This window comes from Bombus bifarius, unplaced genomic scaffold, assembly GCF_011952205.1.
Source record: "Bombus bifarius isolate JDL3187 unplaced genomic scaffold, Bbif_JDL3187 scf7180000007966, whole genome shotgun sequence".
Classification (NCBI taxonomy): Eukaryota; Metazoa; Arthropoda; class Insecta; order Hymenoptera; family Apidae; genus Bombus; species Bombus bifarius.
The window spans coordinates 7,072,525-7,096,015 of record NW_022884352.1 but is presented as its reverse complement, the minus strand read 5'-3'; the positions used below and the strand labels follow the sequence as shown (position 1 = coordinate 7,096,015).

At 37.8% G+C, this 23,491-nt stretch overlaps 1 protein-coding gene across 9 annotated transcripts in view; it reads right to left on the bottom strand.

Annotated features, from left to right (window-relative positions):
• Positions 1 to 5,062: 5,062 nt before the first annotated feature.
• LOC117211033 overlaps positions 5,063 to 23,491 on the bottom strand; it is a 184,857-nt gene continuing 166,428 nt past the window's right edge. For 7 of the 9 annotated variants that reach the window (XM_033454968.1, XM_033455224.1, XM_033455136.1 and 4 more), the window contains 9 exons: positions 22,786 to 22,864; positions 17,542 to 17,645; positions 12,231 to 12,491; positions 11,651 to 11,953; positions 10,646 to 11,085; positions 10,172 to 10,551; positions 9,484 to 10,090; positions 8,604 to 9,392; positions 7,289 to 7,624 (listed from right to left, as the gene is read on the bottom strand). In XM_033454968.1, the coding sequence (XP_033310859.1) occupies positions 7,289 to 7,624; positions 8,604 to 9,392; positions 9,484 to 10,090; positions 10,172 to 10,551; positions 10,646 to 11,085; positions 11,651 to 11,953; positions 12,231 to 12,491; positions 17,542 to 17,645; positions 22,786 to 22,864 (3,299 nt within the window). Of the gene's footprint in view, positions 7,625 to 8,106; positions 8,186 to 8,603; positions 9,393 to 9,483; positions 10,091 to 10,171; positions 10,552 to 10,645; positions 11,086 to 11,650; positions 11,954 to 12,230; positions 12,492 to 17,541; positions 17,646 to 22,785; positions 22,865 to 23,491 lie in introns of all 9 variants that reach the window. The other 2 variants (XR_004488237.1, XM_033454862.1) reach the window with 2 other exon arrangements.

The window sequence follows — 23,491 nt, the reverse complement described above, 5'->3', positions numbered from 1 at the left end:
TCAAGAGACGACGGAATTAAAAAAAGAAAAAAGAAAAAAAAGAAAGCAGAACAGACGAAGGCAGGATTGTTCAAGGAAAAGTAGCGTGATAGCAGAACTGACTGTACTGACGTGATACGGGGACATTGGTGAAGGAGAGAGAGGGCTTACAGGGGCCACAGATCGGTACGCAGACCCAACTGCGAAACCTAACCTTCGATCGGTAAAAATTCGACCGGCGAATGGCTGGACCTTGTGCCCCGTATAAGTCTTTCGCAATATAGTTGGCACACGTGCGCGGGAGCCTGAAAGATCCGTGTAAAATCAGGCCCTTTGCCAATCTTAGGGCCCACCCCACTACCCAATCTCTATATTTTTCCTTTCATGCACATCCTTCTCATTCTTGGAAAATTGTCTTTAATTATATTCGTAGTTGCATCGACTATAGAGTCTGTTATACTACTCTTAGTAGATCTGTTTCCCCTTAAGAACTCGAAGTGGTTCTTTGTGCTGGCCTCGCTCAAGTTGTCCTTTAGCGATGCTGGTTTTTGTATTTCCAACAGCATAAGAACAAACGTTCCGCTGTGATTATTGAATCACAATCAAATACAAATATATTGGAGAATTGAATAATAGAACTTGAAGCATAGAATACGAGAATGAGGAGCATAGAGTAGGTGTACAGGAAAATAAAATTGCTTAGAAGCGTTGCAAGCAATGATTTCTAAGTTCAACCCTCAAGTTGGAGAGATCCTATTAACCCTTTGATGCATAGCGTTGCTTTTTGACGATATATATACAGCCACGTTAAACATACTTATCTTGTAAAAACGACTGTTTGGTTTGTATATATTTCTTTCTTAGAATATTAGACGAAATATTACGCATTTATGACATGAGGCCGGAAGCCATCCTAAGCCAAAAGACGAGGTGATTACTATAGATAAAATGAAATAAATTTCCTTCTTCCTTGAGAATCGAATATTAATCATATAGCTGTGCGATGAAAGGAAAAAATTGACGGAGTAAAGTTAATGAATTTGTCTTCCGAGAGGCTGAAATGGCCTTCGATAAAATACGTATAGAATACGTATATAACTACGTAATCTATGTGCTATGATTTATGTACAATAAATTACGTTCTTCGAATCGAAATATATACTTCGATCCAACATATTGGTACAAACTGTCGGAGATTCTTTTAGCCGTAAGAAGTTAAATCATCGGTTAGTTACGGAAGTAGAAAAAACACGTTAAAAATGTAAGTGTTCCAAGCACCACTCCTTAGCTGGTAACAAAAAATCTGAAGTGTTCGGCGAAGTATAACCCGGCTTCGAGATCCAGGCAACTGGATATCCTTTCCAGAACGAATTGTTACACATCCTCTGTTCGTAGTCCACGTTGTTGCAGTGGATGCAAGAAGCGTCGTCGAGAAAGAACTAGACGGTCCAGTTCCCTGTCAATAACTGGAGCGACGATGCCGGGTGAATCGATCTCATTGACACCGGATTTGCCAGGAGCTTCTAGCCTCGTTCTACACAAGTTGACCTACTGTTTCTTATTAACATCGTCCGTCGTATTATACCTCGTCGTATCCCAACATCCACGACACCGTTTTTTCCCAAAATTTTCTCCCTCGCCTTCTTAATCTTTTGACTTTAACGTATTCGTTGCTACTGACGCATATGGTGCGTCGATCCAATCTCTCTTCTCGCGATTCTACCAATTGTCGCATTTTAGCTTCTGTTAGCTTCGATCGAGTAACGTAGAAAGGCAGAGCTATCGTCGTGTATAATGCGTAGGTTCAATTATTTCAGTGATATCGATACAACTGGCGCAATTTTAGCTTTCGCGCGCTTCGATAAAATTACTCGGGCAAGCAACTGAAGCGATGGACAGCGCGTTGAAACGAAAATTAAATTCATTAAAGCAATTAAAACAAGCGTCCCGATGGACTGTTTTCTAATAAACAAAAGAATGCAATGTTAATCTTCATGAACTAATCATAATTAATTTACTTTCTTCTAAAATCTATAATTTTATGGTATTCCAAGTTTCAAGAATCTTCAGTTTGCACGATTTTTGAACTGTCGTGATTTAATCAAGACTGAACTCTTTTTACAAATAAGGAGACTCTTTCTTCTCTCTTTCTAAACTAATAAACCTTTTCCTCCTCGACACGTTCTGATTTTTATTGTTAGAAATTTCCTATCTCTGCCAGGCCAAAGCTTGCACGTTATCGTTGTCGTTAACCAATTAACTTTCCATAAATTTCATTTCCCACAATTCCTAAATCTCCTAACTTGGAAAATTGTCTTACTCCTGCCACGTATTTGGATTTTCTCGGCTTTCGGTGTTCCACGCTGCGCAAGAAGCCGAGCCAACCCACCGACTGGCTGCTCTATCTCCATCTTCTCGAGCGTTTTCTGCGAAGGAGAGCGAATATCAATCAAATTATTACGGCAATCTGATTCTCGTGACAGCCTCGGGAGCACTTCTAAGCACAATGCGGCGTGTCGTAATCCATCGATCGAAAGACGTGCGAACACAGAGATCACAGATGCGCCGAGCGCTGCATTTTCGTCAAGGAGGATCGCGTTTACGGCATCCTGATGTCGTTATTAGAGGCGATGCGAGATTGTTAGGAAACTGGGCTGCATTTGCCAACTTTCCTACCGTATTGGACGCGTGGTTTCATCGAAAACAAATTTCACGGTGGAAGGGTGAGGATTGTCCTGTACCAGTTGGCGTTTTAAACGTGTTATCGGATATTCCGAAAAAGTTTGTGCTTTCCAAGCGAGGCGTGTAATATTTCCGCGGCTCGTTCATATCTCATTTTCAATTTGAGGATATCAAATATTCAAATAATCCAAATATACAGATAATTATAATTATGCTTCGATTCGAATATATAATTATTAAACCACGTTGAAAATTATATAGGAATTTTCGATTCTTGAAGTTGCTTTTCTACGTTGCATCTGACTCGTGAATTGACAATTTCGAACGATTGTATTATACGCAGACAGATATAGAATGTATAATTAGTTGAACTATAATGTATAATTTTTGGAATGACTTTAGTTGGCTTTGCAGGCGGATGGAAATTAACAGACATTTTTTCAACGCTGTTTCAGGGATAGAGTAACGCGAAGAACGAACGCGAGAGACCGATGCTAACCGAGCACCGTGGTATCCCGCTATCAATATCGTCAGTGGGTCAGTTAACAACGGGGTCAGCCGAGGGCGAATCCGGACTGCGGGTCAACCAATCTCCTCGTGCGGTTCTGTCCTGCTGACAATGACTATTAACTGTATATGCACCCACAAAAGCAAATTTACGGCCATTGCAGCGACGTAACTTCCAAATTTTACATCCTTGTAACATTTATCCTACTCCTTCGCTATTTTATTCCAATATTTCCAGCTCACGTTTCTTCGACGATCGTTATTCGATCAAATTAATGAACTGTGCTTGCTGAATTTTCAGTAAACCTTGAAAGTTTGATACTCTTAAAAATTGTTATTTACTATACTTATGATGATTAAAGTGTCCATTATTCCAGAATGAGATTCATCTTAATGTTTCAAAAAATTGTCCCAGAATATTTGACGAGTCTTTTGAAGATGTTTGTCTATCGCGATGGCGCAAGGAACATAGTGAATAAAGGCATTAACTCAGAGCAAATAACGCTGTATTGTTGATGCGATTATGCGAACTCCAACAGTGAACTTCTCCGGTAGAGCGTGCATACGGTACTGAGAAGGACAGGTCGTGAACGGTCCGGTTCCCATTCGGATGGAACTTTGTAGGCCTGGCGAGCAGCCGAACATTGTAGATAAGAATTTCTGTCAACCAAAGCTCCATCCTAATCTCCACTCAAGTCACGATCCAAACTTGTACCAAAACCTATACCCAAACCTTCGCCCAATCCACGACTCAAGCTTAGGACAAAGATTTTGATGGAAGTTTGAGCGAAGATTAGGACGGAGGTCTGAGTGAAACAAATACGCGCCTACAATATTTTTGGGTGTTCTTCAAGCGTAGAAAGTTTCATCTAATTCGCAGCCAGATCGTTTACAATCTTCCCCTGTGATTTCAGTCACCTAGTAGTCGCTGTCTAGCGTGCAATTGGATCGCGACTGTGATTAATCGTGGCGACGTTCATCTCTCAGACTTCTGTCTCTCTTCAATCGATCTTGCAATACAAGAGTGCTATATCTACAAGCGGATCGCAGATATCAAAATATCTGACTCTGGCAAGTTTTAATTGACAGCAGTTCAATAACGGAGATGCTAGTTTGTGTTTGTACAGCGATCGTGTTAAAGTATGTGTGAGTTTAGTGTTTGAATATCCAAGTCCCGATATTCGTTGATAATTTTCTAAATTATCTTCGTTACATCTGTATGCAAATTTATCGTAGTCACGGCACTGACAGTTATTAAAATGCCAGGATATCGATGCCGGCTGTTGAGAATAAGTTGCCTGACCTACGAGGGGGCACCGTTCCTCGGAGGCGATGCCCTGGCAGTTTTTCATTACCACAGATCTCTTGGGAACTAGCCGGAAGACCAGAGTGCACAATTACACCAGGTGGGGGATAAATAAGGAGTAGGTGGCAAAGCAAGATGAGACGAGAAACAAGACGGAAGTGGGTCAGCGGGACTGTCGGTCGTGAGGGTCCGGGTTCATTTTGCCTCACCTCGAGAGTTACGACTCGCTCTGGCTAATGTAATAAAATATACGAGCTCTAACGTAATCGAATGAATTTTACCAAGGGCAACAGAAACGTAAATACAATTTACTCGACCTATTCCCAAAATTATTTCGAGCTGGGCCATAATTTCGATCGACTTCTCTTAGTGTTCTATTTTGTGGATTTGAAATCGATGCTGTCCAGGTTACTGTAGTTGAAATAGCTCCTCTAAAATAAAAGCCCGATTTGGTGAAAAATAATCGACTTCAATTTCTTCGATAATTTTCATTTATATTTTATACATACATAGATTTCTTTGAATATTTACAAGTAGTTCTTTCATCTTGCGTTTTTTTTTTTATTTCTTTGTTTTATTTTTTTGGAACTGCTGTCTGAGAGGAAAACCAGGGCTTCTCGAGTCTTAAAATTCGTTTTCCTCCCACAGTAACACTTAACTGCTAATGATTATTTTACACTCAACATCGATAAATACTCAGGTAGAGCTAATAAATTTTCTAGCGTTTTGTTAAGATCTTTTTCCCATCATTCTTTGCCTACTGCCATTCTTCATCACGCACCTCTTCCTCTTGGTTAGTCACATCTGTTGATATCGACACACAGACAGATTTCCGTATTTCCGTTGGAAATGCGTACCGTTCGCGTTCCTCGTCGAACGAGTACGCATTCTGGTAAAATATAGTAAAAATCTCTTTTTCATCCCTTCCTCCAACTCGCTACCATTCTTTTATTTTCTCGATAAAAAAATATCTGCATTGTATATTTTCGTTTAAACTTAGGTGGCCCCTCGACGCACGATACCACTGTTTTATTGTTTGAACCCGAAGCGAATCGAATTTTCAAGTTTCGTTTACGAAAGATAAAGGACGGATTTCCAATAGCGATGTCAACTTTTCTTACACTAATTATCATATAACGAAAATTGAGAGATTTATAACATTTCTTGTAGAATACTCAAGTCGCAGTTTTAAAATTCAATCATTGACAGAAATTTAAGAAGACGTATCGCCTTAGAATCTTAAAATATTGTATACTACACGAAGTGTCGGACAGCGGTATCGTATGATTAGGGTGTATTTTTTACATTTTCCACTCTGCACCATATTTATCACCAACGCGTCGTCTAGGTCGCTTATTAGGAAGTCCTCGAGTGCCTGGAATTCTAACAAGATCGTCAACAGCTCGAAATCGATCTCGACACGCTCTTCTTCTCCGGCGAAGTAGCAATAAAGAAGCAAACGACAATGTTCGTTCGATGATATAAAAATTCTACAAACAGGAAATACTCTAAAACAGAAAATAAGTTTGAAGAACACGAAGAACAGCGAACACAATTATAATGTAATAAAATAACTGCGGTCTTGACGAGAATAAAAATCTTAATAGCCATAGTAATACTCTTTCTTTTATTTCTACGCAACAGTCTATAAGCCTCTTTTATCTGGATCACGTTTCTTCTACTATATTTTAATGCGTAATAGTAATCTGCTCTAGTCGCAATCTTCCAAGAACTTTGAGTGTCTGATTCTCTTTGAATGTTCAGGGCGCTTTCATTGTTCTCGTTATTTGCAAACAAGAAAAAATTAATGGATAGAAATCATTTCGTAGTAAAACAATGCAATGTTAACAGATCGAAGAAACCGATTCATAGAGAAGAAATCGTTTCGAGGATCGTATTTCTCCTGAACCTGGTGACAAAGGCTCAGTCAAGCAGAACTACTTGCTGAAATAAATCCTTGGGTGATTAGGTGGATTTAAAAATATAAATATAAAACTTCTTCTATCTCGAAAAGTTCGTGCTCTCAGTTCATTCTACGTGTCCAAGATTTCTTATCGAAATTGGGTAATCTTTTGGAAGATAAAGAAAGTTGGGAATAAGAATAAGAAAAGATGTATCTTGCGCGTAGCTTGGACACGTCGAATACAATTGGGACAACAATGAGATTTCTTAAGCATGTGACTCGTTTATAACCGGTGACGCGTGTATATCGAGTAAAACACTGAGATCGGTACCTAAAATATAACAGTATAATATACCTTGAGTATTATCCATTCCCTTGGAACGCTATCTAGTCCATCAGCGCAAAATTACAGCAGTCGGATCGAAAACTCGTTTGGAATGTACTCCGGTTCGCCTAAACGCAATTTTAAATTCTCATCCTTTCAGACGATCGTCGTTCTTCCCTTTCACTTCCCTACTTAATTACGTGTAATTTAGTTAGAGCCTCGAGAGATACAATTGAAAATTTCTCGTGTAGCCAAGCGTTTATTTTATGTACATCTTAATGCATTCTGCGTCTCGTGAGGCGACTGGGAATCTACGTCATTTGTTCTGTATTAAAACGAACAAGAAAAATACAGTGGAGAAACAAAAAAATGTCTATAACGTCTATTTAATCTCGAATTACTACGAGACACAGAACGCATTATACTAAATGATCTTTGGCTTCTATCGCCAATTATTAATGAGACGCAGCGTTTCTTACATTGGTAGACATCGTGAACCGCGACAGGAATTATCTTTTTCCCTTTCTCGACGTACTTTCTATCTAATCACAATCTGTTTCTGTCATCTTCCCTTTCGTTACTTATGCTATAAATACGCGGTGTGCTTGCTGCTGTGCTCAAGGGCTGCAAGGACATCTTGTTTCTGCCTCACGTACAACCTGCCCTTTTTCCAAGGATTCTGAAGCTGCAACAACTTGAAGTCATCTCTCAAGCAACGCTCTCTGGCACCGATCACAGCCACCAAGCAAAAATTCGGCAACTCGTCAGCCGTGTAAATGGGCCCTTCTTGACCCTTTAACACTACCGCCATGTTCAGCTGCTTCACAACTAGATTCACAACTTCTCTGGCCGTGGTCCTCGGAGTAACGTGTAACTTGAGACTGGTTCCGGAAGCCAGGCCGGTTTCATAGGCCGCGTAAACCTGCAAAAATACCGGGTCTATGGTCAGACGATGCCGTTAGGTAATTTATAGACTGTACAGATACAAATTGTCTGCTGTAAAATCAGCATATGCAATGACATTTAGGTGGCAGCGCAGTGACAGCACGTTGCTCGATGCATCTGGCTGTTGTTAACGACGAATAGTAAATTAGGTAAACGTTAGTGTTCAAAACATTTGAAAGAGAGAAAAAAAAAAAGAAGAAAAAGATTGCTTACCTAATGGTAGTAACGATTTAAAATGACATAGATAAAGAGATATGCAGCACGCATTCAGATCAAAGATTTTTATTTATCGTTAGAAAAATTATACCTAGATTAACATGGAAACAATCGTGTTACGTTAAGTTGAAAGCTCGGACGAAATTTCATGCTCTGCTAGATCGATAATACACGAAAAGCGTAATCTGGAAAGCGCATCTGAGCGAGACAAGCACTGAAACTTAGCGGTGTGTGACGGCTTACTCATATGTCTGCTACATCGGTCTGCACTAGAAGACCAAGTGAGCTGTTTTTAACTACAATCAGGTTAGACTTGTGTTCCCTACAAGGAAAAATATTATTTAAACTCAATGAGTAGTTTCCCAATAGGTAATAATAAGCTTTTGCGGTTTAGAATTGGAATAAGTGTTACTTTAAGGAAGCTTGCGCAAGGAATAATTCCTTGGCTAATGGGAAACAACCGTGACAAATTGTACTAGCTGCTCCCAAGATTATTACGATCGTTGTTCGTAATTGTAATCCCCCGTGAATCTTGAGAATGAAGCAACGATCATGTTGTAACTAACAATAAGACGAACACGATTCTTTTCAGAAAAGAATAATCTTCCGTGGTGATTTCTGTCACAATATTTAACTACACAGGATCCCAATCCTGTTATTTCATTACATATTGACTCTTCCTACATGTAAATTCTAATTTCTACTTGAAAAATTGATACTTGGAACTTGACAAATATTACCTGAAGAATGCCCGGCAGAGGAGCAGGCATTAACGTTGCTTCGTCTTTCTCCTCCTCCAGTTGACTTTCCAAGGAACCAGTGGCCGTGGCCGCGACGCTAGCAGTGGGCTTGGTCGATTTGCTCTTCGTATGTCCACTCTTTATGCAGACACTCGAGTTAGGCGTCGAATACTCGTCGCTACTTAGCGAATGCAAACTGTCGGAATTGGTGTTGCTGACACTTAACAGACTCGTCGTGTTTGTCATGGCTGTTGACACGCTTAGGAGCGAGCCACCATAGATCATAGGTTTTATGCTGAGTAAAGGACTGGTGCTGGCCGATGCGGATGTGATCGTAGCTGACCTATTTCTGGGACTGTGTTTGTATTTCGTTAGGATCAGAGTGTCCTCGGATTTGGAAGGCGGTAACCTGGTGTTCTGTAATGGTACCAGATGATTGTTGCTGCCAGCGCTGGTCGCGTTGCTTAGATTGCTGGGGCTGCTCATGGGTACCGTAGACTTTGCAGGCTCTGAGCCGGCCGACACATTTGAAGTGTTGCTGCCCTTGCGAATATACTGGCCACTGGGCAATTGTTGTTCGCTTTTACTGAACTCCGTTGTGAGCAGATTTGAGGAAGAATTGGACATGTTAGGTCCTGGCCAGCTGCCTCGACCTGGACTAGATTTCACCAGCTTCGGATCGCGTGGCGGTAATTGGAGCAAACTTCTCTTTAGGCTGTTGCTGTTGCTTCTGTTTCGGTCGAGGCTGAGCAGGTGCTTCATTGAAATTCCAACTGTTTGTGACGAACCCTGTAGTTATGAATTATAGAGTTGTCTAATGCGATATACTTGGATTTTAAATAATTTTACACAGATCACAGGATTGGTCAGTTCAACTTACGCTCTGCTGCGAAGAACCGCGATCTCTAGCGAACGTGATCACGTCTATGAGCCACCTGGCTCCTTTCCACACGGTGTTTACTTGAGTCTGCAGATCTTGCAGCCTGGCCAACTTATCCTTCGCCACGCTTAACTCCAGAGAACTGAAGGCTTCTCTGTGGTTGTACTGAGCTTGCGCCGTGTCGAGTTCAAGAATGCAACTTAGTCTTGAATATCTGTTGATCACATCCTTCTGATAGGTATTTAAGTGAACCATCTCGAATACTTGGATGGGCAACGAGAGAAGATCACCACGTTGAAGAAGGATTTCTCTGGTTCCAGGCACGCAACAGGCGGTTTCTGCAGGAGGCACAGCGATCAGAAAGGACACATCGTGAGTCAGATCGATAACTTCGGCGTCGTAAAGTCGATGGAGCAAAGAGTCTTCAGGACTGATTTCCATATAATTGAACAATCGCCTTGCTGTAGCAGCGACCAGGTCGACGAACAATTTCTGCTGTTCTGTACCTTGGGCCTCGTTTGTTACGTTTTCTTTCTCTTCACAGTCTTTGACTGACGCGTCTGATGCGTGAATGCGAGTTATCCTTTTCAGATAATCCCACTCCTCGCTATGGAAATATAAATAACAATGATTAATAAATCCGCAATGATACGTATGAAGGTACTATTTTCGTCGACTCAATACTTACGCAGAGACGTGTGGGTTATCACGGATCTTACAATGAGGCAAAACATTAGGTGCTTTTGCGGGTACCACGACTTGTATAAGATCGACGCTACTCTGCATCTTCAGATAACCAAGATAAAGCCCCTTTGAAAGCTTGATACTGCTAACTTGGTGGTAAGTCATCTGTTCCTGTATACTGGCTATTAAAATATCCGCTACGTTACTATCTTCGTGAATAATGACTTTCTTCGTGACTTTGCTGAGTGGCAACCATCTGCTATTCAACACTGAGATCAACTTCGGGGATTTTATGTAATTCACTGTGGAGAAAACCAGGGTGCCTTGAACGTCTCTAATGGGTTTATGGTACAACTGACCAATGTCTTGTATACACAGCGCTGCCTATAAGAACCAACGACCAAAAATTACTCATCAGTCTGTAATTCATTTTAATCTTTAACAAATGTTTAATAATTTTATATAATAGGAAACAAACCTGCATTTGTGCAGCAGCCTGTAAAAGCTTTATCCTGAAGTGATTCGTTGAACTGCTGTGACTTTTCTCCATATTTTGACGGAGAATTTTAACATCGTCCCAAGTGCAGCCCACTTTCATCAGCCAATGGAAGTCGTTATAAATACAGCTAGGGTAAGTCTCGTCGACTTCGATCACAGGTAAGAAATCCTCGTTCGTTACCAATATTTTATCTTCATGATAGAGTAAACAGGCGAGAAAAACGCCGCGTCTCAGATTCTTCTGGAACTTGCTGGTGGCCGAAAAGAGCTGTTTTATCGTTGTCTTCTTCTTGTGATTACGCCTCTGCACGGCCGGCGTTTCTTGAGTGTACTCTGGGCGCCTGATATCCGTGAATAAAGTATTCAGCTGCTCCAATCGGCCGGCAAACCTTGGCACTCTGCCATCGATGTCTCTCCAGCCTGGAACAATAGTTACGTGTCTTCACCTCGAGTTTTAAAAACTCCGATAAACCAAACGACCGGTACGTGTGCAATGCAAATTCTAAATTTAACTGGATTCGAATGCAATCGAGCGAAATCTAGGCGCGAGCTAAATATGGATCAGATTCGAGATCGATTTCGTTCTGTACTTTCCAGCTGTGTTACTCGATGTTTTATATGTAAAAGACACGTGACAAGTTACATGTCCAACCTTTTATAGAAGGACAGTTTTAAAATTCAACATTTGCAGAGCAAATATGTATTTTTCTTTCTTTCCTGAACATTTAAAAAATATCGATACTAAACATTATTTATGCAGACTAATATCGATTAAACTAACATAACAATTAAACATATTCGTTTCTTATAAGAAACTTATACTAAGATTTATATCTTTGAATCTATTAGATTATTTCATTTCATACTGAGATACTATTTTTCAGCCGAGTGGCATAAAGGTCAGGAAATTAACAAAAATAGCCTTCTGCATACGCTCTTCATTCGCAATGCACTCTATAGAAAAAAAATAAAAAAATGATCGTACTGCTAGGTGTTACGTGGGCGGGAGTCGAGTTCCTGAACCTGCTGTAGCCCTTCAAATTGCCAGCAGCTGCTCGAAAATAATACTTCTGTCCCTGAATCAGATCGTCAATCCTGCATTCCCTTTGTTTCATATCTAGCACCTCTCTCTCGCCACAGATCACCGAGAAATCTTCTTTGATACTCCATTGGACTTTAAATTTTGTGCAGATTGGAGAATCATGGGAATCTGGTTCTTGAAACCTCACTGTTACAGAATTTGTTCCTGTGACGTCCACTGCGACCAAAAATGGCATGTCTGGTGGCCCTGAAATAGATTAGTATTGTCAATTTTATTTAAAAATTTTCTACTCTCGTATTAGCCGTTACTGTTTATGCATTTTTGGAAAGTTTAATTGTGTACAAATCTTACAGAATGCATACAATTTACAAAAGTATCTAAAATATCTAAAGTAGAGTAATTCTTATAATATTTAGCAGGTAAAGCAAATTTTTACTTAAATTCTGTTTTTCTTTTCTTTTTTTTTTTTTTTTTAGTCGCGTTAAAAAATATAAAATCAAAATGATACTTGTGTATGACTTACTCGCTTGATCGAATCCAAGCAACATTTTTCTAAGCGCTCTAGCTCTTCTTTCCCACAAAGCGAGTTGCTTGTCCTCCGCGCTACCGCCGCATCCCGTGAGATTGTTGTGCTGCGACGAAAAACTTGATCTATGACTGCTTGGTGGTTCCAGGAGGGTAGTCCCACCGCTGCCGGAAGTACTGCCGCCGAGTTCTTGAACTCTGTGTTCAGCCTCCAACAGCAACGAAGCCAAGTGACTGCCCAGGGACTCTGGAGATTTGACTGCGCAAACAGAATCAAAAAGATTGCTTGTGAAAGTTCAATATCAAAGGAAGTTCGAGAAAGACCAAAGAAAATTGCAGAGAAATGAAAGATAAGTTTTCAATTTTTGAGAGTTTAAGTGTCACTGTAGAAACGTCTCTGGAGAATTAAATCGAAGTTCAGAAGAGAACCAAGACAGGCTTTTATAATTTATGAAAGACAATTTTATAAAACCAGAACCAAGAGAATCTCTCGTTTGATACTAAAACTTTATAAGATTTCTTTACATAATCATCCATCCCACTATGCTTACATCAACTGATATTCTTAAAAAAAAAGAAAAAAAAAGAGTGAATATAAAAATTCCTTATTTGCATCTTCGAATTTCGCGAACTCACAATTTCGCAAATTACGAAACAAAACGAGAACCATAACAAAAAAATAAAAAATTTCTGGCAGAGAAGACCAATTTTTCAAACGTCACGAATGGACTTTGTTAGGAAACAATTTAACTCTCCGTAGACCGGTGGAAAAATTACGAAAGAGAAAAAAAAAGGAGAAATAGAAAAGGTTGGTAGACGAAATTCAAGAGTGGACTATCGAGGAAACGCGTAATGGAGTCAATTGCACGAATCAACGTGGTTTGTGAGCGGAGAATAGTGCAAAAATCATCCGGCTAATTGAGCCGATTCAACTCGTACCCGGTGTTTATGAATGTAAAATCTGCGGTGGTTTGCATCCGGGACAGACGGTTACGTCGCGATCGTTTAGCCACAATTGTGTCCACATCGGATATCGATTTTCACTTTCTGCCAAGGGACTTTATCTCTGATCGTGTCATTTTACAACTTTCCATGTGGTTTCTGACAGTAACGAGAGATTAAGATATCGATGACGAGATAATTTTTATTTCCCCTCATTCATAAACTGAGCTTGTTACAGTATGGCTATTTCTGTTGAAAAAGAATTCTCTAAAAAATTTGATCTAAACTAACGAGACGAAGATCAAGATGAAAGAACCAGGAGAAACGAGTCTCTAGTTTCTAAATGACGAAATGCGAAGAAATAATTGAAAGAAATGTTTCGAACGAATTAAATTTAAGTTTAGAAATTTGGGGAAAAACCATGACAAGTTTATCATTTTTGTAGGAGATTAAGTGCACTCGCAGAAGTTTTTCCAAAGTATTATTTACACATTTCGAGTAATACAAATCTTTTGAGAAAAAGCGAAGATAGATCTATAACTTTCAAGAGGTCAAGTGTATTCGAAAGTGTTTTCTAAAGCGTAGATTTCGATTGATAAATGTTCGAGAAAGACCAAAGGCAAATTTTTGATTTTTAAGAGCAGAAGATAGAAGAAATTGGTCTAAAGAATCGGAGCTAAATTAATAAAACTGTTAGGAAGAAACCAAGACGACATTTCACATTATATAATAAAAAAAAATCTTGATTTTTTTTTCGTTGAAGATTACATCACGCTTTCACTTTAAATAAAGCAGAATCGTCCGAGAAAAGTGGAGATTTTAATTCAAGAGACTTTAATGCCAGCATAAATCAGGTTGGTAACAGCGTTACATCATTAAAATCTCCGAAGTAAACAAACGAGTATTACATTGTAGAACGTGTAAAACGTGGCGTAAAGCGATGGAATTCCATTATAAAAGTAATTTCGCTCTCGTAAGGAAGATTACTCGTCTTGCATAAATACATCAGATTCGCTTAACCGTTTCAATTGAAACTTTAATCGGCGAATATTAACTTTGGCGAGAGTGAGTTACGCTAGAAATTAAGGAATAACAAAGAGTAAACGAACACGGGTAGAAAATTCGATGTACGCATACTTTAACATGTGTATGTATATCGAGGCCAGAAATGTTGCTCAAGCCAATATATTTGTTACGATATTTTAAATTTTCATTGAAATTTTATCTTGTATCTTGGCGCCTCTTTCTTTTAATGTGTCTACTAATAAATGGTATTATTTCTTTGAGCATATGTTTCAATTTAATTAACAGAAAATTTCAAACCAAAGACATTGTTAGAGTTCACTTTAATTGAAATTTTATTTTGTATCACGTCGCCTCTTGCTTTTCTTACGTCTAATGAATTATATTATTTCTTTGAACCTATGTTTCAGTTTAATTAATAGAAAATTTGAAAGCAGACGTATTTTTGGAGCTAACGCGCTTGCTGCAATATTTCATAATTTAATTAGTATCTTTTTGTCCCCCCCTTTTAACAGGTCTAATGAAGTGTATCTATTATTTTCACAATTCATACAAAATTGAATACCAAACGTGTTATTGAAATTATTTTAATCGTCCTTTTATCTCCTCTTTTCAATACCACTAATAAAGAGTACTTCTTCGATCTTTTTCAACACATGTTTCCATTTAATTAATAAAATATTTGAAACATGGAGATATTGCCGAAGCTAATATATCTGTTGTAATATTTCAAATTTTAATTGAAATTTTATCTTGCATCTCGTCGCCTCTGCCTTTTCATATGACTAACAATAAATAATTGTATCGCTTCTCTGTACATATGTTTCAATTTAATTAATAGAGAACTTGAAAGCACACATATTTTGAGAGCTAACGCGCTTGTTGCAATATTTCAAATTTTAATTGAAATTTTTATTTCTATCCTTTTGTCTCTTCCTTTTGACAGGTCTAATGAAGCGTTATCTATCGTTTTCGCAATTCATACAAAATTGAGTACCAAACATATTATTGAAAGTAACATCTTTGTCACGATACAATAGACGATCAGATAGTAACCGATTGTACGAGTATTTCGGAGATTATCCTGGAAGATTAGATTAAAATGGAAAAGCGGTATCGTAAGGGCGATATCACATTAATTTTCGTCGAAAAGCGAAAGAAGAGAGGAAAGGTTGTAGAGTTTAATTATCAGCGGAGCGAGATTCTACGCTTGCGATTACACTTGTAAATTGGCAGATGAGGAGAAAGGCTCGGTGGAAAGTTTCTTCGCTCCTTTTCACAAGCCTCGAATTCTCGTTATATTTTTTGTTCCATCGTGGTCGAAACGCAATAAAGCTCGACTGCATTTTTATTACAGACTGCGCAATACTAATAGGAATTCTATCCTGTTCGGCTATTCCTCCCCCTCTCTTTTTTTTTTCATCACTAAAAATCGCTACGTTTTTTTTTCTCTCCCTTTAATTCCTCTCCAACTTTTAGGTCACTATGAATCCATCGTGCAATCTTTTCGAATTTGGTCGTTCGCCACGTACACGAGTAAACTTTCACATTGAACTATATATTTTTCGGATCGTGTTCCCTGTAGCCGTGAACCAACTGAAGCTACCAACAAATTATCTCGAGGGTGGAAAATAAAAAGATTTTGGGGTTTCGTGCCATTCATCAAACTTCTCTGTACTTTTTTTTACTCTGACCATACAAACGAGAAATTCGCAAGCAATTGTTTTCCGAAACAGAGGCCACCTATCGAGAGGTGTTCAATTTACCTGCTTTTCCACACCGAAACCGTCTGCATCGAGGTTTTTCGCGAAAGAACATCGATTTGATTGAACAAAACAAACTACTCCGCAAACGCTGTAAATTTTTGAAGAATCTTTGCGAAGTTTCTCATTTTCTGCACATTTTTACCCTCTGCCCCGATCTTTCCCCCATGGACGAAGAAATCGACGAAGAAAATTTCTAAGTCCTTTACTTATGAAGTTTATAATTCCTATCTCGCGTATAACAGGAGCACCGCTCGGTTATGAGAGCAGAAGTTTTTAATCCTTAAAGGCTATCATGCGAGAAGCTATCATCAACTATAAGAGGAGAAGTTCCCAACCCTTAAAGGCTATCACGAGCCAGAGAGTTCGTCTCGTTACATCTTTTTTAGATTAAAAATTAAGAAGTGGAATTAAGTGTTTCACTATTACTAGATGATACTGATAAGAAACATCAGATGGAAAACCTAAGAGAAAAACTTCAGCGTGTGATGGCCTTTAAAGATCAAAAACTTTCTCTCTCTTTCTCATAACCGAGCAAAACTTTCGTTACAAGAAGAGATAATTATATTATTGCATTATAAAATTTATTACTGAATTACAGATTCCCTTTTTCGATTCTCCTTTGCTGGAACCTGAAACAGTTTCACGTAATACAATTTCACGATAAAACGTTCAAGTAAAAAATGTTCATAGTCTAATGATAACCAAATGAAATAAAGCTTGAACGATATTAACACGTAGTAAATATTATGTACTTTTGTAGCCAAGTGACGCGAGAATTTAATAAAATAAACTTCGTAAATAAATAAATCTTCGTTCTTGCAAATTCTTATATTAACAAAAATTGAGAAACCGATCGATCAGATGATAGAAGAATTTACATAGAGTTAGACGAGCAAAGGAAATAACGATAAATATACAATTTATTAAAAAAATTCTACTGGCTCGTTGGCAGACGTTCCAACTTAAGCACGTAAAGTAAAATAATGCTATATGAAGCCATATTAAAACCTGTTTGGACCCATGGAATCCAACTATGGGGTACAACAAGTAATTCCAACATAGAAATTCTTCAACGATTCCAATCGAAAACTCTAAGATCCTTGATAGATGCACCTTGATATGCTACCAACGAAACAATACATCGGGACCTCAAGACACCCACATTCAAAGAAGAAATATCCAAATTCAGTAATAGATATAACATAAGAGTTAATAACCATCAAAACCCACTAGTTACTCAATTTCTTGACACGTCCTTGGCATTACCCTTTAGATTTAAGCACTAGATTCAACTAGAATCAAACACACGATAAACACTTATTAAACACGACATAGTACCACGCCAGAAAAATTTACTCGTAAAATTCATCCAAATAAAAAAAAAAGAAGAAAAAATATACAATTTGAAATTAAATTAAACTAAACTAAGCAATGGCAATGTTATCGTTAAACCATACTTCGTAGAATACAACGCTGTTGAAGACTGAGAGTTAAAGGGTGTTAAAGGAATTTTCGCGCCGATCGAGAACTGGATAAACGTAACAAACGAAATTTCCAATTGAATTCCTGTGTACTTACACTGGTTACCCTCCTGTGCGCCGAACGCGACCAGCATTTTTGCAAGCGGCCTATTGTTGCTGAGCACCGCAACATCCAGGGGTGACAGGCCGTCGCTGTTCACGCTGAAAGAATTCAATTCACACCGACGTTACTGCTGAGAATATATTAATTGCCATTTAACGCCAGATCATTGCAGAAATCACGTTAACATAATTTATCATATCTAACGATTCATCGATGAGATTTCCTTTGAATGAAAAAAAGAAAGTAGCAAAAAGAGTCTAATACGAAAAATACACGAATTTCCATCGTGTGATCGTAGTCGTGTGCACGCATAGATTAAATAAATCGCAAAATCCATGGAAAATTCCAGCGGATACCATGTGCCCGCGTTCGAACGGAAAATAAACGGTTACGCCTATTTCCGTGAGGTAATCGGCATCAATTTCGTTCCGGGATAAACGTGCTTTCGCGAACTGCCATTAGTAAACTGGGACAAAGAGAGAAGAAGTGGATAAACGGATTATCGTGGCAGCGAATGGACATTCAGCGACGATTACGACGCGTGTACACCGATTGCAATGCAAACGTCGACTCGCGGATCGCGATCATTCGATTACGCATCGAAAGTTCGATGCGTGTTTGTCATTTCGTATTCCACTCGTTGCGTTCGATCATTTTCGCGATCGATTCATCTTTCACATTACTTTATAACCAGTTAGCTGTCGCGACCTCTTTGAAAATTGTGTAGCTGAAATATGTCGCAAAAAGCGAGCAATGACGAGTATACTCGTCAAACATAGAGTATCTATGACTGTTATGTAATATAGAATTATGTTGTAACGAAACGATTCTTTCATTTTTTTAACTTCGTCACTACAATTTACTGCAATTATCGAGTTGCAATTTAAACAGCGAATTGTAAGTATCTTTTAAGCACGACGAGTGTACTCGTCATAACACAAAATATTGCCATTTCCTCATAGCGAGTATACTCGTGACAAACAGCTAACCGATGAACAGGTTGGTAAGATGAGATCAGAAGGATATTCGAATCGAGTTAAGTAATTTTCTCTGCAATTTGCCAAATTTCGTAATGAACGATTTCTAAGTATGGTACTTGAAGCAATTTACCGGTGTTAAAAACTGTAACATTCGAAAATATTTTTGTATTATCGGTTCTTACGTGAAAGCTCTGATTTGAATGAAATTTGGATGAAACTTTGTAGGCTTGAAGCCAACAATGGCACATACATTAATTTTACCACTCGTCAGGAAAGTAATTCTATCTATTTTTTTACGTGAAAATGAAATACGATCTTTTATCAAATAATATATCAAAGACTAATGACGCGAAGTTCAATATCGATAAGATGTTGAAGCTTAGATGACTCAAGTATAATCGATGTCGACTGATTAGAATTTAAAATACTAAATTTGGTAAAAATGTGAACAGTGATCTGTTCGTTCGAGGGATCACCAAAGTTTCATCCTTTTTCGTTCGGACTATTTTTCTTGCGAAAGTACGTGTCAAGGAAGAAGTTTCAAACTCCAGTTTGTTCTCTCCGGATTGTTCTTTGAATAACAGGTACTTCAGAGTATCACTATATTAAATTTCCATAAAATTCTATAAAAATCTACGATGAAATTTCAATTTGCAATTATACCAATTCTGCGACACGCTGTGCAATAAAGGGCGGAAAAACAATTAACACGCGTTACGTATGACAACGGAACGTTGCATCCAAGTAACTTTCGACTTAAGTAGATTACATATCGGATGAATAGTTATTAGCGCGCACAGCATGCTCGCTGTGGAATATCTGCGTCTATGGTGTCCATTTACTCGACTAAATCTAATTATCGTCGGGGATTGCAACATATCTAACGAGCCTTATGTTACGGATCGATACGATTACAATGTAGGGACCGTGTAACGTGTCGAAATGCGTACGAAGGGTTTGTCTGGGCCCTAGACAAACGGACGTTGCATCGAACGCTAATTAACGCGAGCTAACGTACTACAAGGCACCAAGCAAATTGGAATTTACTGTCTCGTGCCTCGACTTTGTCCCGTTCTGCTTATATCAAGATCCACCGATAGGCTAACAAACCGTGTATCGATGTGCCAATGAATTTTAGTCGAATAGAATTTTACGAGGAATCGTGGTTTATGGTAGCAACTGCTCGTAGATGTTCACATTGTCTTCGTCGTGTCTAGTGGTTCGCCAAGTCGGGGAATTTTACGTAAAAAAGTAAAATTTGATGGAAAAAGTCAAGTTTCTTCGTTATATATTATACTTTGTTATAGTTAGACCGCGGATTTTTATGCGCGTTCGTATCTTTGTGAATATAAGTAAAAATGTTGAATTTCGATAGGAAATTGTTTTACCTACCGAGCATTACGGACAAACACTGTGCTTTGGATATTTTACACATTTGTGTATTACGTGCATTCTCGCAATTTTGCAAAGTGCAATTTTGCACTTTCAAATTTCCTATAAATGCATAAAAATTCGCAGTCTGGTTAAAGCATCGTCGTGTAGGTTTAATATAAGAGACTGTTGCTTGACGTAGTTTGTGAGAGAGGATAAAAAAAAAAGAATTACAAAGAAATATAGATGAAGTCAGTTTGGTATAATACAGGAGAATTTTATGGATGAAATGTGATAGGTGCGGTAAAGGTGTGTACCTTACTTGATGATATTAAATGCTTGATTCGTGAAACATATAATTTGACAAACAAAAGAAAGTTTATAAAATAGGAAGCATAAACAGACACTATAATCTTACGAAATGGATATAAAATTTAATGAAAACAGCGAACACGCGTGTATATCATAGAGTAGGTGATCGTCACAAATATGATAATATGAAATTGTTAGCACGAAAGTTACTAAAATTCGTAGCGTATCAATTTTAAATTCTCTCTTATCCGCCACTGTATGATATCAGTCGCAAATACGGAATATAAATAAAAATAAATTATTCCATTATTCTTTTTATTCCTCCTTTTCTCTCCCTTCTCTGCACCCTCTACCTTTCTTCCGAGTTACGTAACACGTTGCACACTTTCGCAAGTAAAACTGCAAAACTGAGAACACGGTTGCGACAGATCAAGTCCGACTTTGCATTCAATTCGACGTCACAACTAATATATCACAATGACATGAAAGCGATCATCGAAAATAAAATCGAATCACTGCGGAACTCGACATGGGAAAACGAAAACACGACGATAGACGTCCATTCAGTCCGAGATGATATTTTCCAAAAATAGACCTGCAAATTCGTTGGACAGCAAACATCAATCGATATTCATAAAAGACTGAGAATAGGTCGAACAAGCTCACCCACTTTTGCTTAATCGCAAAAGAAGGAAGGTGTAACATTTGCGATAAAAAAAAGAATCACTGTAAAACGCTTATTAATTGGGTGCTTGAAATTTCAAAACAAAAGGGAACAACGTAACATTCCAGGCAACTATAAGCCGATCTTAAACAGGACGGAAGTATTAAAACGTGTCTTACAGTTTCTCAAAAAGACACAAAGCTCTTCGAACTAATTTAAAAAATATAAATATATATATATTTATATTCATATTGCATAATATAAGGCGCTAATAATCCTGAGAGATGGACGAAGCTCTAAATAAATAAATTAAAAGGAGAAGCTAATATCAATATACTTTGTAAGTATAATAAATTTATAATATAAAAAGTAATTTCAACAGAAGATGTTTCGATCGAATTGATCGAAAAATTGCTATCACGAGAAAGTAACATTTGGGCCAGGAACGCGCGCTTTTTATCTTGAACGAATCGAGCTTTCGCCACGCTACAGCAGCGAGAATTAAAGAGAGGTTTTTGTTTTTCGAAAAAAAAGAGCATAAATAGGGCAGCTCGAATTTTCCTCGTAAATTCTTAACTGCGATCCGAGGAGAACGATATCTTTCGCTCCCGGCAGGATACGTTTTTCCACATGGAATCGACCATCCATTTCCTGTATCGTAAATTGTTATCGAGGATAGGAAAAGAAGTTAGGTCTCGGGAAACAGACCTGAATATTTTTCCGCTGAATTTCTCTCGTTCCATAATTTCCACGAATAATCGAACGGATCAGCCATGTGAAAATCAATGAAAATTTCCTTGTTACTCTTCTGGCGATATGATTTGTGAAAAATAAAATATCTATAGTTACATCGAAATAATAGTCTTCAATTTTAACTAAAAATCTAATAGGACGTGTTATTTCAAAATTTATCGTGTACCACTAGAGAAGGCAAATTAAAGTCATCACTTTTGCTAGTAGATATAATTAATTGGCGAATTTCTTTTTCATTTATGGAAAATCTAAAAATGAGCATAATAGTAGGTCTACGAAAATCAACAAAATATTTGAAGTACGAAATAAATCTCTCCCTATATTCTATTTTTTTTTAGTTACGTTTACAAAAATATATTCATAAAAATATTTTCACATATATTTTTACATATTATTTCATTTCGGTTAAAAATAGATTACACTCTGTATCTACATCTGCAAGGACTAAAACCGACCTACTTGAAACTGATTCGTCTTTATCAGCTTTTAACAACGCTAGTTTCTATTCGTTTACGGAAAATTTAAAAATTGAGAAACGCAGGCGTAATATGCAAAAATATGTAAAATGTTTAAATTAGAACACTCGTCGTAATATAACTCATTTTCCTCAATTATGCTCATAACAGTACTAATTTTCATAGATAATTCACAGGTCAAATAACGATTATAAAGGTTTCTAATTAATTGTCCACATGATCAACCACGATTAAGACGATATAAATAATTACAAAAGAGAATAATTATCAGGTAACTACAATGGCTTTAAAAAATCGATAAACTTTGGGAATAGGAATCGGGTGCTTGTTTCAGAGGATCCATCGTCCAATCCTATGTTAATTGGCTTGTTTTCTGGGGCTGCCGGCGAAATTAATTAACAGTTGCAATTAACCTATATCAGAATCACGTGGAGTGCCATCGTTGGCCGGTTCTTTGCCTCAGTCATCGAACCAGCGCGTTATATCGCCAACATTTTTCCCATTTGCGAAGTGTTACATTTTTGTTTTTCCGCTTGTGCGTGAGAATTTCATTCGAAATGTATATTCTTCATTGCACGTGAAGCATGTATTATTAAAACGTTTCCAAACGAACCGTGAAAATGTTCCAACTCGAGGCGAAATGAAATTCTATCAAAAGCCGGAAAAATATTCGGAAACTCACCTGTTCACATCCACGTCTGTCGACTCCAAAATCGTTCTGGCTTTGTCGAGATGGCCATGTTCCACGGCTGCGAAGAGGGCTGGAAAAATCAAAACGGGGAATAAATTGAAACCACCGTTCATAGGGAAACAGTAATTTTCCTCGTGGAAAGAACGTTGGAAATTTTTATTGTTCCTTAACGAACCGGTAAACGCTCGTTATATCTTATTAATTCATTTCGAAGTAAGAAACATCAAATGTATTAAAATAACGAAGAAAATACTATAGATGAAAACTCCAAGAAATAAATGAATAAAAATTGACCAAAAAAAGAAATTGTACAGTGATGAACAAAAGTATGGACATGTACAGTTCCGTATAAATCTATGAAACGTACGATTCTTTATTTAATTTGTTTATCAAATATCACTTCGGAGGTTGAAGTTCAAGTACATCATAATTCATTAGACGTTAAACAGACGTGTAGTAAAAATTAATAATAATTGTTCTCAACGAAACGTGAGATTTCTCTTGTAAAATCGACACTGGAATTGTTTAGAAACACACACAGGACGAAAAGTGTAATGTCAAAATAATATTAAAATTGACATAGAAAATTCTTACAGTTTCAGTTCTTCAAAAATAAAAGATCTACGTACAATTGCTTCTGAAGACAAGCGAAATCATAATATTAGTTCTCAGACTTTGAAAATTCAGCTTTCAAAAT